The 16,418-nt window shown below is 43.2% G+C and overlaps 1 protein-coding gene across 1 annotated transcript in view; it reads right to left on the bottom strand.

Annotated features, from left to right (window-relative positions):
* Positions 1-16,418, bottom strand: part of LOC138952676 (A disintegrin and metalloproteinase with thrombospondin motifs 19-like) — a 54,102-nt gene that overhangs the window by 36,951 nt on the left and 733 nt on the right. Inside the window, exons 1-2 of the mRNA XM_070324375.1 lie at positions 15,627-16,418; positions 13,010-13,542 (exon numbers count right to left, since the gene is read on the bottom strand). The exon at positions 15,627-16,418 is cut by the window's right edge and continues 733 nt beyond it. Coding sequence (XP_070180476.1) covers positions 13,010-13,542; positions 15,627-15,705 — 612 coding nt within the window. The 5' untranslated portion in view covers positions 15,706-16,418. The remainder of the gene's footprint in view (positions 1-13,009; positions 13,543-15,626) is intronic.

The following is a 16,418-nucleotide window of genomic DNA, read 5'->3' on the forward strand; positions in this document are numbered from 1 at the left end:
ACACAGGTAGGCTGCCGGAGGCCTTCAATTTCATCGTGCATTACACTTCAAGCTTCAGATCACTTCAGTCTTGTCTTTTACGACTGCAGGGTGGGGTTGAAAACAAAATGGGATGAGAACTATGTCCACAGAGCTAAAAACCCAGGTGGTATATCATGAGATATGCTTGGGTGTGTCTGCTGGTTGGTAAATGTTTGTCGATGTAGGTATCGGTATGTGTCTTGTTGAATGTTGTATATGTCTGTAGGTAAGGAATGTGTCTTTTTGTGTTGATGGGGTCGAATTCGACCAATTCTAATCGCAATGGGTCTCACGATGATGAGTGACTGTAGGCGGCTCGCACACTTAACAGGAGTCACTAATTCATTAGCAAATTTACTTTTGAAAAAGATTGGACTAATTAAAGAAATCAAGGGGAAAAGAGTTTCACAAATTATAAGAAAAGAATACCCGTTGCTTCGACTAAAGTTAAATATAAAAGCACCAAAGACGCGGTAGCTAAAGTAACCATCGACCGTTATGAACAAGATTTGCGCAGCGTTGCCCACTGGAAATTTCAATTTGCGGGGTCGACCATTAACGTTGAAAAGGGTTGAATTTGACCCCTTCTACGCTGCTTGTAGCACGATGGTAGGTAGGTGTGTGGTGCTGACATGGGAACAAGAGAGTGTGAAACAGGCGTGGTTGGAGTGAGTTTTGACAGAGGTGTAAACTGTGAGTAGAGGCCAGCTGGATGCTGCATTCTGTGGTGTGTGTGTAAAGTAAAGGAATGTAACAGTAACGGGGTCGGGTGGGGCCCCCAGCATTCCAACATCCGTGTACCTTGACTGACACTCGCTAGCACAACACCAAGTGTTAAAAGATGGAGTGCGCCTCACAGCACTGCACAGAGGACAGCACGTTTCGCCCTGCAGTCCGGACTGACGATCTAACAGCGAACGACAAGAAGAAGACAGCAGTGCGCTATCATTGAAGCAACGATTTGTCTTTTTGTTGCAGATTAGGATATAAACAGTCAAAACATTCACAAAACTATCCCGCATATAACTATACACATACATTTAGTTTTGCCAACCAAGCGAAATTTTTTGCAGTTTGTCAGTTTGCATCTCCCGCCAAAATGTGATTGACAATTGTGCGCGACATGCTAAATGGAACCAAATACTATGTTTTACAATTTTCTTACGTAATCAAATGCAATGTCTTTAACGTAAACTACTAGAAAGAACTTTCTTCGAGACTTCTCAACCTCCATGTTGGTATTTGACGTAATTAGTTCATGGGATCTGATCGGGTACTTCCGCCTCGCTTATTTTAATCGCAAAATTCCATTGTTCGACTCCTTGCAAGAAAGTCATTGGAACGTGGTAATTTTTCCAAATGGATGAACGGCTGAACTGACGGGGATCTGTGCATGGGAACGCAAGAAGCCCTGTCCCTTTAAGTTACGACTGAGTCATAACGTAGGCCTATGTTTAAAGTGCGTCATGTGTAAACATATCAAAGTCCATATTATTGACTTCATGAATTATATCTGACTTTCATGGATAATTTAGCCTAATAAACGTAATAAACAAGAAAATAATGCAAAGTGCCACCAGAACACCTGGAGATCTTCAAACATTCTGGTAATACGCATCTAATAGCAGATAGGCATTACATAATAAGAGAAGACGTTTACAGTGCACTGGAGAGTAATATCTGGGTCATTACGTCACGATGTGCTCATAGCTCATCACTACCGCCCGGTCTGTGTTTGAGAAAGCCACAAAGCGACGAAGCGGCGTTATACCACAGTAGCTTTCCCTGCTGGCAGATGGGTGGAAAGGCGGGCAATGGCAATGCAGGTATTTGTATACATTATACAGCAAGTAGCTAGCCCTGGAACGAACCAAAATAATAGGCAGGTATGTACTGATGCTGGGTATGGTTTCCTACGGTGCCAGCTGTGAATCTGAATCCGTTGTCAGACACCTGCCCTGCCATGTCAAATCACGCCGTGCCGCTCGTGCCGCCATAGAACCCACTGACCTACATTTTACCCAATCGCTGACTCGCAAACCTCATCACGTGACCTTGACCTTTTTTCCACGACTGTTCCAGACAAAACAGCCAATGACACAAAACTGCAAGTCGGCGGTATCTCAGTCATTCACAACAAAATAAACACTGTTGTCAGGATTTCGAATTCCCTGCTTCCTGTGAACAGCTGCGGAACAGTTGTACTGAGTCAACGGGATGTGGAACTGTACATTTGTTGGTAACGTGACACCGCGAGTCAGTCACCTCACAGTCACCTGACAAAAAATAGCTCAACTGAGTCAGCCAAGCCAAAATTCGTTGAAAAGTGAGTAACGTAAGCGCCCCAAAACGAGTGGTTATTAAACGTAACTATAACTTCTTTCGTGGCAATGTCAATTAAACACCGCTACTGCTAAATAAATGACACTAAATCATCTAAACACCAATGACTCAAAATCCGCCCTAAAAGGGGAGAAAATAAACGATGTTTGACAAGATACTGTTTTTCAAACAATGAGAAGAATACACCTGTTGTAATGCTAGCATGACCACACACATACAAAAACCTGATTCGTCTGCTTCACACGAAGCGAGGGGGAAACAAGCGCTGCACAGACAGCAAACATGTTACGGCAGAAGAAAGAGCTAGGAAGTGAGCTGATTGCCACACACACCATTGTAGATATGCACAACATATCATTACGTCGCCACAACAAGGCTGAGGCAAAGCGAGTTGATGGAGCGAAGGACTGATGACGGTAAAGCTGGCTGTCAGCTGCTCATAGCACCATTATGCCAGTCATGCCAGCGATGGCGGCTACAGTCACTTGTGGTTACGTCCCCTGCTTCGCGCAGGTGGTACCCAGAGTTACTGTTCCTGATGTAAAGCGGAACTGGCGGATACCAGAGCGGAAGTTGCCCTCGACAACAATTTCTCACGTTTCAGGAGTGACAATAGTGCGAAATATCAGTTCCTGCTACGGAGGACAAAAGCTGTTGGTGATGTACGGAGCAGATTGTTGGGTTACACAGTAACTGTGACATCATCACGGCGTGGCCTGATTGAGTATTCGGTTACTGGTGTGTTGTTGTTGTTATTATTATTGTTGTTGTTGTTGTTGTTGTTGATGTTGTTGATGGTTTTTTTTGTTTAAGGTCTGACCGAAAAATATGTAAAGGGCTCACAAAACATAGACGCAGACACAGACAGACAGACGTGCAGGTAGGAACTGGCAGGCAGGCAGGTAGACAAACATAAACACAAACACCCACTTTTAAACTGTGTTTCAATAGCACACCAGAACGTGAACTTAGCTTTGCCAGCACACCTACCTTCCTATCCTTCCCACAGCCACTTTTACTCTACAAAAAAACAAACCCACTTCCACCCTTCATATTTGATCCCCCCCCCCCCCCCCCCGTCCTCCTCATCTCACAGTTCTCAGGCCATACAGCAATTATGGCACGACAGGAAGGAATCTGTACACAGGTAGACTTCTGACGTCACGCCACGCACGCGCTTCCAGAGTTTCAGGAATGTGAGAAAGTATCAGAGCCATTGAAATTCCTCACCTGCCCATCTGTCTTACCTGCAAGCGGCCCGGGGAGTGTGCAACTCCACTGTCAGCTCACAAAGCTGACACAGATCTGGTGGAGAGTAAACCAATGATTTTTTTTTTAAAGGCTTCACCCTGGTAGGGGGGAGATTGCAGGGCCTGTTTGTTTTTCATGTAGAGTAAAGGATGGATCTCACTGCTGTCAGTCGGTGCAGCGATCCGAACTTAAAACGGCGGGAGTAAAAGGATGTTTTTACGTCCCTGAAATTCCACGCCAACTAGGTCGTAAATCTGACCTATTTTTCAAAAAGGAAAGGGGGAATTTTGAGGAGGTAAAGAAAAAATCGGTCAAAAAAACAGAAAGAGCTTCAGAAGCTGGGTAAGCTGAGAGAACTTGCTTGGTCAATAATGCTGAGTGTGGGAAAGGTGCTTTCTGTCATTTGATAGTCAAGACCACTTTGTCTTCGTCTGGCATACTTGGGATCATGTTTGACATAGTTTCAGTCAGCGCTGACGCTAAAGCAGGAAAAACCCAGTATGTAGTCGGAGAAATGGACTGATCAGTATCGTGTGTTTTCAGATTATATTCCTTAAAACCGACAGACTACTTTGTCTTCGCCTGACTCACTTGGTGTCAGATTTGACATGGTTACTTTGCTAACTAGAAGTTCAGCGAAGGACTAGGCTCATCAGTAATGCTAACTGTAGAAATTAGTCCAGTAGTGCCGCTTGAACTTATAACATTTCCTTCGTATTTGAGAATATGAGAATAATTTATTTCGTCTAAGCGGTCTGACGTTCGACATCATTAGAACATCGGTCTGACATCTAAAATCATGTTTGACACAAGAATAAACTTTGGTCGGTCATGCTGACTGTCGAACTAATCTTGTACAATGGAACTCCAGGTCACTCGACACGCTTAAAATATCACACTTGGAATCGTGACTGTCTGACACAGTTTTACAACGTACAATAAAGCATCAGCCGCAGAAAGCAAGGGATAAGTGAGGCCTTCTCCAACACGAGCTGAGAGTATTATTGTTTATCACCAGCAAGCGAACAGGTCAACGAGTTAATGGCTAGACAAAAATTATTTCGAGCACGGTTTAAAGCTGAGACAAATTAAACACAAACAAACAAAAGATTTAAAGAGTCGTATGGGAGTAAAGAAAGGTTTATGCTTTGTATCCAAATAAGCTCGCGCAATTTGATCCAGCAATTATAACGCTGCGCAAAAAAAGCCCACCGCACTGAATCCGCTTAAAAAACCAAAATAATCAAAGAGGCGAATTATTCCTTTGATCTTCGATTTCCTGTAGTGCCTTATAACTTTTGTTACTTTTTTCCCTTTGATGTCCTACACAATACGCGTGCTTGGGTTGCAGGTTTACGCTGCATTACTAACGAATCACTTTTGATTACGACTACAAAGACACCCGCAAAGCCCTTGTTACGAGACGGAGATCCTTCTCCAGCAAGCACTTTTTACGACCCAAGCACCTTACATAAATCACACGAGTGATGTTAATGATAACGCCAGTCGGACAAAAGGCAAATGGACAAGGGGCCATAAAGAGGGCAGCAGGTCGATTCCTTGTGCATGTTTTGTTTTATTTTTAGCATTGCCCACTCCCAGCGGTAGCTTGCACGTTTTATTTTGTTTTGACCAGCACTACGTGCTTAAAAACACTGTTTTTATATTTCATTGATGCTCTGTGTGTGTGTGTGTGAGTGTGTGTGTGTGTGTGTGTGTGTGTGAGAGAGAGAGAGTATCTGTGTGTGTGTGGATCGGTCACAAAAAGCATAAACCTTCCACACAAAAAATCCTACACCGGTAAATGACTCATGCTTCCGTCTTCGTGCGGCGTCGTGGACATGTTTTTGAACAGGTAGTAAAATGACCAGTGTGTCACATAAACAACCAGCTGTCGCACGTAAAACAACAAGCTTTGGCAATAACACTGTCAACAACAAAGACCGGGCATGGAACACAATGCACCTTATTGTACCGCTGCAAGTTAAACCTTGTCCAGTCTTACTGCGTTACTTGTCTGACAGCAGGGCAAAGTCACTGGACAAATGGATCTTGACATCGAGTGAAATGGTTCATGCTCACTAGCACAAATTATACGAAAATGGCCAAACCGATTTCATGTTCAATGCAAAATAATACTTTGTTTAAGATACATGTGGACGATTGTTGCTCATGTCATCCATTATCTTGAGCAAGAAAACGAAACGTGCCTTACAAGTCATGAAGAACCATCCTCGCATTGATTTGGCCTGTTCTACTGCTTTACGGGAATCTGTAGAGAGGAAATTCTGGACGTAGTGCATGATACCGATTACATAGCAGCACTTTTCAACCCCTCCATATGAACCCTGCTTCATACATGTCCCAACAAATGTGGAAACTGCATGGCACAAGGTGCTGATGAAGCATTTGGTGTAGGGCAGTGCTTTTCGACCCCATCAGGTGACCCCAGCTTTAACTGACAGACGTCCAGAGACTAACCTCAAGGAGTCCGAGTGTCCCTTTCGGGTCATCAGGCCAGGGGTCACGCTTGACCTCCTTTCTCCCTCCCCCTGTACTGAGCCGGGCAGCGCGGCTTCTTTGATCTCGCTTGGGTGACAGACCATGCTTGACGCTGTTCCGGATCTTCAAACATCGGGCCACCGTCAGGGCAAATCAGGGGGGAAACCTTACCTGAGCCGGAGGACAGGTAGAGTACAGAGAGGGGGATAGAGTATAGTTTGCGTGTATAGTATGCTTGGTCGATGTATGTATTGTAAAGCGCTAAGAGTAGACATTTTTCTAGAACAGCGCTATAAAAGTTTGCATTATTATTATAGAGTAAAGTGCCGCTGCTCACACTGTGACAATGCACGCCTTTCAACTGATTCTTGTCGTTACAACAAGGAAGTAATCTCTCCTGGCTTACTTCACCTGCTAAATCACACACAAAGTTCAATCACCTTTTTGCAACCAATGGAGTCCTTTCTACGGAGGGATTTTCTTGTTTCCGGTCCAAGATGAAATTTGAATGTGTATACGTTTTATTATGTCACCTGCATCTATTCAGATTTGAGAAGAACTATCAGATCCTCTAAAATACCCCACCCACACTACCCCCCAATCAAGTTTTTAAAAAATTTTGTTTACAAATATCCACGACACTGCTTGTCTAATTCAAAGGAGACCTAGGGATTTTTATTTTATTATATAGCCTAAATCTAGCCACCCAAAACGATAAACATCATTTTAACAGTTGGAAAAGGATTAAAAAAAATCCGTGATGACAACAGATATAATGTGCTGAATGGGGTTTAAAGAGAAACTCACCCCAATTTGACTGACTTTCATTCCATGAGTTGTTGTTGATAAACATGTAAAGTGCTGTTTACACGTAGGGTATTCACCCCAGTTATCTCGTGACAGCCAGCACATAATCCAACGGCAGTGAGTAAGCACAATGTGAATTTATTAGCGCAGCCAAGGTTCGGGGATATCCGATCTGGGTTCTCATCATATATTGATTTGGTGGAGCTAGGTCTCAAAATGACATAAGTGTAAGAGTTATGTGCGTGTGTGTAAATGTCAACAAAACAGCTGATTTTACGACTGCCTGTACAATCAACACACGTGATCATTTACAATGAACACTCAAGATCACCTTTGCCTGTAACTATTAAATGCAATCATGACGTGTTTACGATGTTTAGCTATTCTTTATACCTTTCAGATAGATTCTCAAAGGAAACGACAAAAGAATACCACCGTTCTGTCGCAAGGTCATGTTGCACTTATTTCTTTTTTATTGCGATTACGTATTTTTTTTTTACAAGGAACTCTTTTTGGTGCCCACAGGTTTATGTGCCTATCCCCCCGAGAGAGAGAGAGAGAGAGAGAGAGAGAGAGAGAGAGACAGAGACAGAGAGAGAGATAGAGAGAAAGAGAGAGATAGAGAGAAAGAGAGAGAGAGAGACAAATATATAGACAGAGAGAGACAGAGAGAGACAGAGACAGAGAGACAGAGACGTAAGACGTAAGACATTTTATTGATTAAACACACAAGGTTCATTTCAACGGGGAGGGGGGGGGGTCAGTAATACATGCCGTGTGTTTGTATTTATGGACAATCACCCGGTTTTATTAGAGAGACAGAGAGACAGAGAGAGAGAGACAGAGAGAGACAGAGACAGAGATAGAGAGAGAGAGACAGACAGAGAGAGAGACAGAGACAGAGAGACAGACAGGCAGACAGACAGGCAGACAAACAGAAAGACAAAGATTTAAGAGTAAAAAGACGGAGAGACAGAGAGAAGAGAGAGAAAGACAAAACACAGACACTGAGACAAACATACGGACTAAAATACTGTGAGAGAGACTTGCAGAGTGGAGAGAGAGGATGTATGTCACGCTTTATCTCAGAGACGAAAAAACCCAAAGTGGGCCACACACAGACAGACAGATACCAACAATTAAGAGCAAGAGCAGATGAAAAGTAGTACTCAGAGCGAGGTGAAGAAGCTCTCTCCGTATCAACAAGCAGTCTCGCCCTACCGTCTACAGTTCCTACACCCGAAACCTAATTTCTATCTCTGCGGTCGACAGATAAATCAGCAAATTAAAACACCGCGGCGGCAATGATTATCACATCATAGTAACATGAGTAACTAACTAGTAAAGTCTTCCTGAATGGAGTCCGGGGGAGAAAATGTCAGCGCTTGACAGTGTAGAAGTGCGCACAGAGACAGTCTTAAGTGCGATAGAAGTTTAAAGATACCCTCTCCTTCCCTTGTAAACCATCTACGTAATCGCAAGAGATCCATCCAAACCATGGCCTATTTACATGGAATACAAGCACCTGTACGCTTAGGCACAAAAAAAAAAGGTGTGGTTAAGGTAACATAGCCAAAAAAAATAGGGTAGGAAGGTAAGGCAATCACTTTTTTTTTAAAACTTTTTTTTCTAATGTGTACAAATTAAACCTACTTGACAGGGAAATAAGTGTGCGACTCGAGCGCTGTCGCTTTCATTGCGTTTTCTGCACTCGGTTTTTGTTTTTTGGTTTTTTTGGTTTTTTGTTGACAAATGTAATAAAACGTTATAGGGTCGGCCCCAAAAAATAGGGTAGGTCGGGTTACCGTAACCACACCTATTTTTTTTTAAGCCTTAGACACAGGCCAACCATCTACCTCCCGGCTGCTTTTGGTGCAGACTGAGCATATTCGTCTAAATTAATTTTGAAGATCATGACAAAGGTGTCTATATTACGTTATCAATTCAGCTCAAAATTCCCACTCTTCACAGAAACCAGGCAGGGTCTTGATTTTTGTCATGTGTTCTAGTGGCAGGACGCTCTTATCCTACGTAAAACCAAGACAGATCTTCGATGGTCTACAGAATCGTTTGCACAGGAAGACAAGTACCTTTAATGGCTGGTGTCAACTTGAGGAAGTCCCACGCGGATAAAATCTGAGTCAGATTCTCAACCACGACATATTTTTCTCCAGAAAAAAATGCTGCATCAGGTATTTAGACCACCAGCATTCCAGCAGAAGAAAATAATGTCCCTATTGAAAGATTGACTTTAAGCCACTTGTGCTCATAAACCACAAACGTCTTCGGGGTCTGGTTTCAACGTTGACAATAAAAAGATATCTCCCAAGCGAGACCACCCGGTTGTTGTCAAAAGCCTCGTCCATAATTATGTGAACGGGCAGATGCGCAGCCTCCTATGGATATATCATATCCTTCTGTGAGCCATCTATAATTTATGGTCTCGTCCGAGATAGAAAAAACCGCACTGGGCTTAGCATCCTACTGTTTAAAGTTTCCCCAAGTGCCTATCTGGTCGCACTGCAGCTCGAGTTCTCTGGTCGAAGAGATGGTGATCAGACCTGCTTTACTGACGTATCTTGGACAAAGAGAGAGAGAGAGAGAGAGAGAGAGAGAGAGAGAGAGAGAGAGAGAGAGAGAGAGAGAGAGAGAGAGAGAGGGAGAAATAGAAAGAGAGAGACAAAGAGACAGACATATAGCCAGACACACAGACAGACAGACAGACAGAGAGAGAGAGAGAGAGAAACAGACAGAGAGAGAGAGGGAGAGAGAGAGAGAGGGGGGGAGAAATAGAAAGAGAGAGACAGAGAGACAGACATATAGCCAGACACACAGACAGAGAGAGAGATAGAGATAGAGAGAGAGAGAGAGAGAGAGAGAGAGAGAGAGAGAGAGAGAGGGAGAAATAGAAAGAGAGAGACAAAGAGACAGACATATAGCCAGACACACAGACAGACAGACAGAGAGAGAGATAGAGAGAGAGAGAGAGAGAGAGAGAGAGAGGGGGAGAAATAGAAAGAGAGAGACAGAGAGACAGACATATAGCCAGACACACAGACAGACAGACAGAGAGAGAGAGAGAGAGAGAGAGAGAGAGAGAGAGAGAGAGAGAGAGAAACAGACAGAGAGAGAGAGAGGGAGGGAGAGAGAGAGAGAGAGAGAGAGAGAGAGAGAGAGAGAGAGAGAGAGAGAGAGAGAGAGAGAGAGAGAGAGAGGGGGGAGACAAACAGCCACCAGGCAGAGAGACAAAGGCAGAGACACTAAGATAAGAGAGGCAGAGGTGGTTGGTTGTTGGTTTTTAACCTCCAATTTGGCTGTGCGAGACCGATTCAATAGAGAGACAGAGACTCAGCGATACAAAGACAGAGACAGTAAGACTGTCGGAGCAACACAGACTAATCACACAAAAAAGATGAGAACGGCCTAAAAACATAACAACATCATGAGACAGAGACAAAGAGAGACAAAGACATACTAACTGACACTGAGACACAGAGACAAAGAGAGGCCAGAGACACAGACAAAGACAGTGAGACTACCGGAGCAACACAGACTCAGCAAACAAACAAGCTCAGAGATGCCTACTAACACGTTGGAATCAGGACAGAGCAAAATATCCCATACTCGCAGGTCTTGCAAGTCTTGGCACGACGAGAATGACGATCGGCATCCACACAATGGAGACCTCCCGAAAAGTGAGTGGGAGGGAGGGGGCGGAGGTGTTATTTTGTCTGTGCCTTTAGTACTGTGCTTTTTACGGATTTGTGGTACTGTGCACAGACAATGAAAACATCTCGAAAGGGAAAGCCCCAGCTAAAAGGTTAAGCGGAAGTTGGCAAGCTGACCTAAAACAAACAACTTTTTTCTGCCAAAACTTTCTTTGTACGTGTCTTTTACTCTGTCTAACTTCTCTGTCATAATAAGTCTTGTAATCTTTTGATCAGGTACCGGTAGTTTCTGGTTTTCACTCCGAGTTCAACGCTCTTTGCATTTTGGACATAATTCCCATGGACGAGTTCCGAAGCTTTGCCCTATTTTTCAACCTCTACGTTTCAGATTACAAACATCCACAATGCCATACAAAAAAATAGCATGTGCCACTGAGAGTCAAGAAGCCGAGGAACATCAAAGCTAAGCTATGGCCGAAACGGTCCACCTGGACATGAATCCAAGCACGTCTGCTTCTCTCTTGGTCATTCGACTGCACATGTTTACATCTGTCACTAACGTCGAGAGTTCTGTTCATAACGATGCTACAAAGTTACAGGACGACTATCTCGTTTTTCCCAAAAAAAGAGGGATGTAAAAGAAAGGCATGTACAATTTGGCCCGGTTACACCCCGATATGTCTCTGTACATGTCAACTTGGCGTGCAGGGAGTGCTTCGTGAACCAGTCATTCAGGTGAAGGTTTCTTTCTTTCTCTTTGTTTGCGGGGAATGGAGCATTCAAGTCTAATACAATGCTGATGTCAAGACGACATTTATAATTGTCGCCTTTGGAAGCAGGCGTTAAAAAGTGAAGGAAAGGCCTTCATAAAGCCTATTGAAAGTTAACAAATAAATCTATGTGTTTATGCTTGAATGACATCCTCATAGCATCGACTATTGCTCAAACAGTTTAAGAAGGAATAGCTCAGAAACAAAATGTTAGTCCAGAAACAGTGCTGGTTTCCAGGCTAAGCTTCCTTTGTTATATAAGCTTGAGTGTATTCGTTCAGTGTCCATATCACTAAGACTTTACCTTCTTTCCCTTCTTCTTCTTCTTCTTCTTCTTCTTCGATCTATGGTCATGCTAGCCCGGACAAGTCCGATTTGCAACGTCAGTGGGAGGGACTCTAGCTTAAACGGCTGATTAGTGAAAGGTAACAGTTTCTAGCTCGAACTTTACCCTCTCTGCACATCACTTCAAACTGTAAAAGAAGTGAATCTGACAACCTTGTGCGTGAGCAGACACGGGGAGTGCGAGGTACCCTTTCACTCAACCTCCACCTCAGCATTTCCGTGCACTACTTCCGCCTTGCCCCGCACCGGTGGCTTCAGACTTCACCCTGCCCGCCAGACGGCTGATAATGACGTCGATACACGCGCACCGACCCCGCATCAAAGCCACGCAAGGTGGGGGTCACGATGGGATTGCGGAACTGGGTCAACTCATCAAAAACACGTCGATCGTCTGCCTCAGTTCAGGAGCAAATCCAGCCCCCTCTCCTTCTTCCCCCATAACTAACTCTCCAGGCCTCTCGCCGCACATAGCCTCGCTTTTTCAGCACGGCTAATCCTCACTCCGGAAACACAAGAGCTCGGTAGGGGAGATAAGCCCCATACAGTCGTCCCGGCGATTAGATGTAACATCTTTCGCAGACTGTACACGCAGTTTCAAGACTTGGTAGTCTGGAGTTAAGAAGTCAGAGGTGATGATGGGGAGGGGGGTGGGTGGATTTGGGGAAGGAGAGGAGAGACATAGAGATCATTTCTTCTGTCAGTGCCTAGAGTTCAGATCGACCCGCCCTTACGTTCAGGGAACCGCAACGCCAGCCACCCACGAACTTCAGCTAGTTCTATAGTCATCATCAAAACAGCCAAAGTTCCCATATTGCCACAAAATCTCCATATATATAAACACCTTATACGACATGTCTTTTTGCAGGGTTAGTTGCCAAATTGTCCTGTGAAAATTTACTTGAATAAACACTTAATAAAATTATAAGACATGTCTATTTCACGGTTAATTGACACATTTCCCCTTGAACATCTCCTACAATTAAAACCTAATCCGACATACCTTTTTCAAGGTAAGTTTCACTCTTCTCTTTTGTCCCTCTTTTGTGTTGAATACCGCAAGCTGAACAAACACTCAATTGTTGTGTAGATGAAACGTAATACGTTGATAACAATGCAAATGGACATTCAGAATGGGGCCTTGGAAGACACTTGTAATGTACATTTCTGTTACCTTCTGACAAAAAGAGAACGGTAAAATTCTAAGAACTTCACAACAACGACAAAGACGACTACTGTATGCTGACGATGACAACATGCAAAAGAAAGAGAGACCGATTGAAAACGCAAAAACAAAGTGCCTACCTGTTTTGAGAAGTCTTCGTCTTTTATAATTCTCCACTCGTCATCGCTGGAATTATCGTCACGGTCATTTTCTTCAAACACATCATCGTTTTGAGCATTCGCACTGTTGTCCGCAGGCGGGTATTCTTCCTCGTCCACAATACTGTTTTCGTAAGATTCTTCAGATATATCTCTATATCCTCTGGGTAATATTTCACTGTTAGCATACACATATCCATAACCCATATCTCCGGTTCCAACGAGAAATTGTTTTTCGTGTTTTTGCAAGAGATGTTCCGATTCGACGGAATATGGGTTCTGAATATCGTCACCAGTTTCCGTGAATACAGAGTCTCCACCAACAGGTGTCCTTGTTCTGAACTGAGATTGTTCCCCCAAAGAGTTTCCGATTAACATGTCCTGAAGGTCAAGGTCATTGTCCAGAAGAGGTAGCTGCTGGAAGTAAGGGGAGTTTATGTCCTCGCTGTATAGTCCTGAGAGTGAAATCCCCTTCGCCTTCAAGCGGCGAACGTCCATATCCACACTTTGCTTGTCTGTAAACACGAGAAAGAAAAGAAAGTTTAAAACAAAATTGCAAGGAAAACAGAACACGATAACTACTGAGGCCTATGTCGCTGGATTTCTGTTTGAATTCCAGGGAAAATGTACGACATCTGTGATGAGATTGCTGTGCAAGTTGTTGAGCGTCCAGCGTATTACTCGTGCGCGTGCAAGGCAAGGTAAACTGTACTCTTCAATATTATTGAAGTGCAAGCAAGATCAAAGCTGATGCGGGAAAAAAATCTGGTCAAACATGTTTCAGGCTACAAACACTGGATTAAGCATGAGACGTTTTGTGTGACACAATGACCCACTCTCTGACTGACAGCTACAGTTACTTTCTCAATGACAATTCAGCTAATTACTGATCAGAAGCCGTTCACATACATTATAACCAATCATGCTCTTAAAACATTTAAAAAGAGAGAAAAAATTAACATGGGTAGACAATTAGGTAAACACTATATTTGTTTTGTTCCAGACTCATAGACATATCCTCATACATCGTAAAAGATAGAATGACAGAAACGGAAGTAATTCGTCTTCCAGTAATTGTTAGTTCCGGTGCTATCAATCGTCTATCTGTCACACTCTATTTTCAGAGAAACGGCTCCTCCCTGCTAACATAATAGATTTTTTCGCTCTTTTGGCACCGCTTTACAAGCTTATCTTATTTACACTTCTTGTTTTAATTAAAATCAGTAACTAATGGAAAACATCTTGTCATTCTTGCTAACTGGAACTGACAAATGTTCGGCCTAAACGTTTTGCTTTTGACAAAGACAAATAACCTCGGTAATTAGATGGCAATGCACCAAAGATAAAGCATTGGTTTTACACAGAGTACTGTTTGTTGTGCAAAATCCGAAAGCAAGAGCCCAGCTGCTTGGTCACATACATTTGATTCTTTCTTTCTTTATTTGGTGTTTAACGTCGTTTTCAACCACGAAGGTTATATCGCGACGGGGAAAGGGGGGAGATGGGATAGAGCCACTTGTCAATTGTTTCTTGTTCACAAAAGCACTAATCAAAAATTTGCTCCAGGGGCTTGCAACGTAGTACAATGTATTACCTTACTGGGAGAATGCAAGTTTCCAGTACAAAGGACTTATAACATTTCTTACATACTGCTTGACTAAAATCTTTACAAAAATTGACTATATTCTATACAAGAAACACTCAACAAGGGTAAAAGGAGAAACAGAATCCGTTAGTCGCCTCTTACGACATGCTGGGGAGCATCGGGTAAATTCTTCCCCCTAACCCGGGGGGTAGACATTTGATAGTATCAGCTGTCAATGGCACATGTATGGAAAAGCATTGAGACAATGTAATCACAGTTTCGGAGAAAAAAATCACCACTGAGCGTTGCAGTAGCTGAGATTTGTAAAGATCAGCACAGATAAATACACCGGGGAAAAAAGATGTGCATGTGAAAATGCATCTACATTCAAGTTGAGTCTTTGTTTTGTAAAATCAGTTTGGATTTTGTAATGCTTAGACACTCATCACTCTCCATCTCCACGACCCTACATGTGGCCGTACATGCTTGCCTAGAATATATATACAGACACTGATATTATAACACATAATTATCCTCAAAGATCAAACTTGTGTACAATAAAAAAATATTTCATTTTAATTTTTTCATTTTCATTACTTTATTGTCCCATCGCTGGAAAATTCGGGTCGCTCCCTCCCAGTGGAAAGCTAACAGCAACGGAGTCACACTACCCAGGTGTCTGCGTGTTTAGGTGTATTCAGCCACCTGCACTTATGGCAGAATGACCAAGGTCTTTTACGTGCCATTGTGGTGACACGGGGGTGGGACATGGCTTCCGTCTCTGGGTCTGCACATAAAGTTGACCCGTGTCCGTCCCGGCCCGAATTCGATCCTGCGACCTTCCGATCACAAGTTCAGTGCTCTACCAACTGAGCTATTTATAATTATAGTGTCTCTGGACGATCGACAACAAGACATGGACATTCCAAACATGAAAAGTAAAACACTCACATAAAAGAAACACACAAAAACAGTGAGAGAGTAGATCAGAAAGGACAAATGTATATCATTTACCTGGCGGTGACAACAAAATCATTGCGTCCAAACACGCTAGCAGGGCAGTGTAAACCATCAAACATACACACCACGCCATTTTATTACTGTTCACTTTTGACCAATTCGGACAAAAATTCACACAATTGCTCGACAATCACAGACGCGAATCACAGAGCATCATAGAGGACGTCGCACAACTGACATATATATCACGCCTTCACCACAAATGTCAAACATAAAACTGGATCCATTTTATCGCCGTAATAAGCACACTTATCCGTTGTCTATACTTTGACTGTTACAATAGTGTAACGGATCACGGACTGTCGCAAATCACCGGTTCACAGTAACCGGCGCGGCCGGCACAAGAGGTAGTGATGATGACACTTGCCCTATAAACGTTTTTTGCTGATCTGTTAAGAAACGGCTGCCAGCGTATATAGCGTCGGTATTACGTGGGTCGCTCCAACCACGTGCGTTTGCCTCGATTCCTTGCTGCGGCCTGTGCTGTTGCGATGCCGGGTTTACTTGTTCAGAGTTGCAAAAGCAAACATTTTATTCTGCTTGCCTCTGATTATCTTCTGTGTGCATTTTTTTCTGAGTTCCAGTATTTCTCTCGTAGCCTACAGCAGATTTGTGTGTGTGTGTGCTGTCTATTCGTGTTATTACTTCAGCTTCAATGTCGACTGTTTTAGAAAAGTAGGTAATTCTTCACTGAGTTTGGCGTATTTTTACGTTTTGCTTGGCAAATGGTCTATAACCAGGGATTTTCACACATCTACTCAAGAAAAACCGCTGGCAAAAGGAAAT

This window comes from Littorina saxatilis, linkage group LG17 (genome assembly GCF_037325665.1).
Source record: "Littorina saxatilis isolate snail1 linkage group LG17, US_GU_Lsax_2.0, whole genome shotgun sequence".
NCBI classification, from domain to species: Eukaryota; Metazoa; Mollusca; class Gastropoda; order Littorinimorpha; family Littorinidae; genus Littorina; species Littorina saxatilis.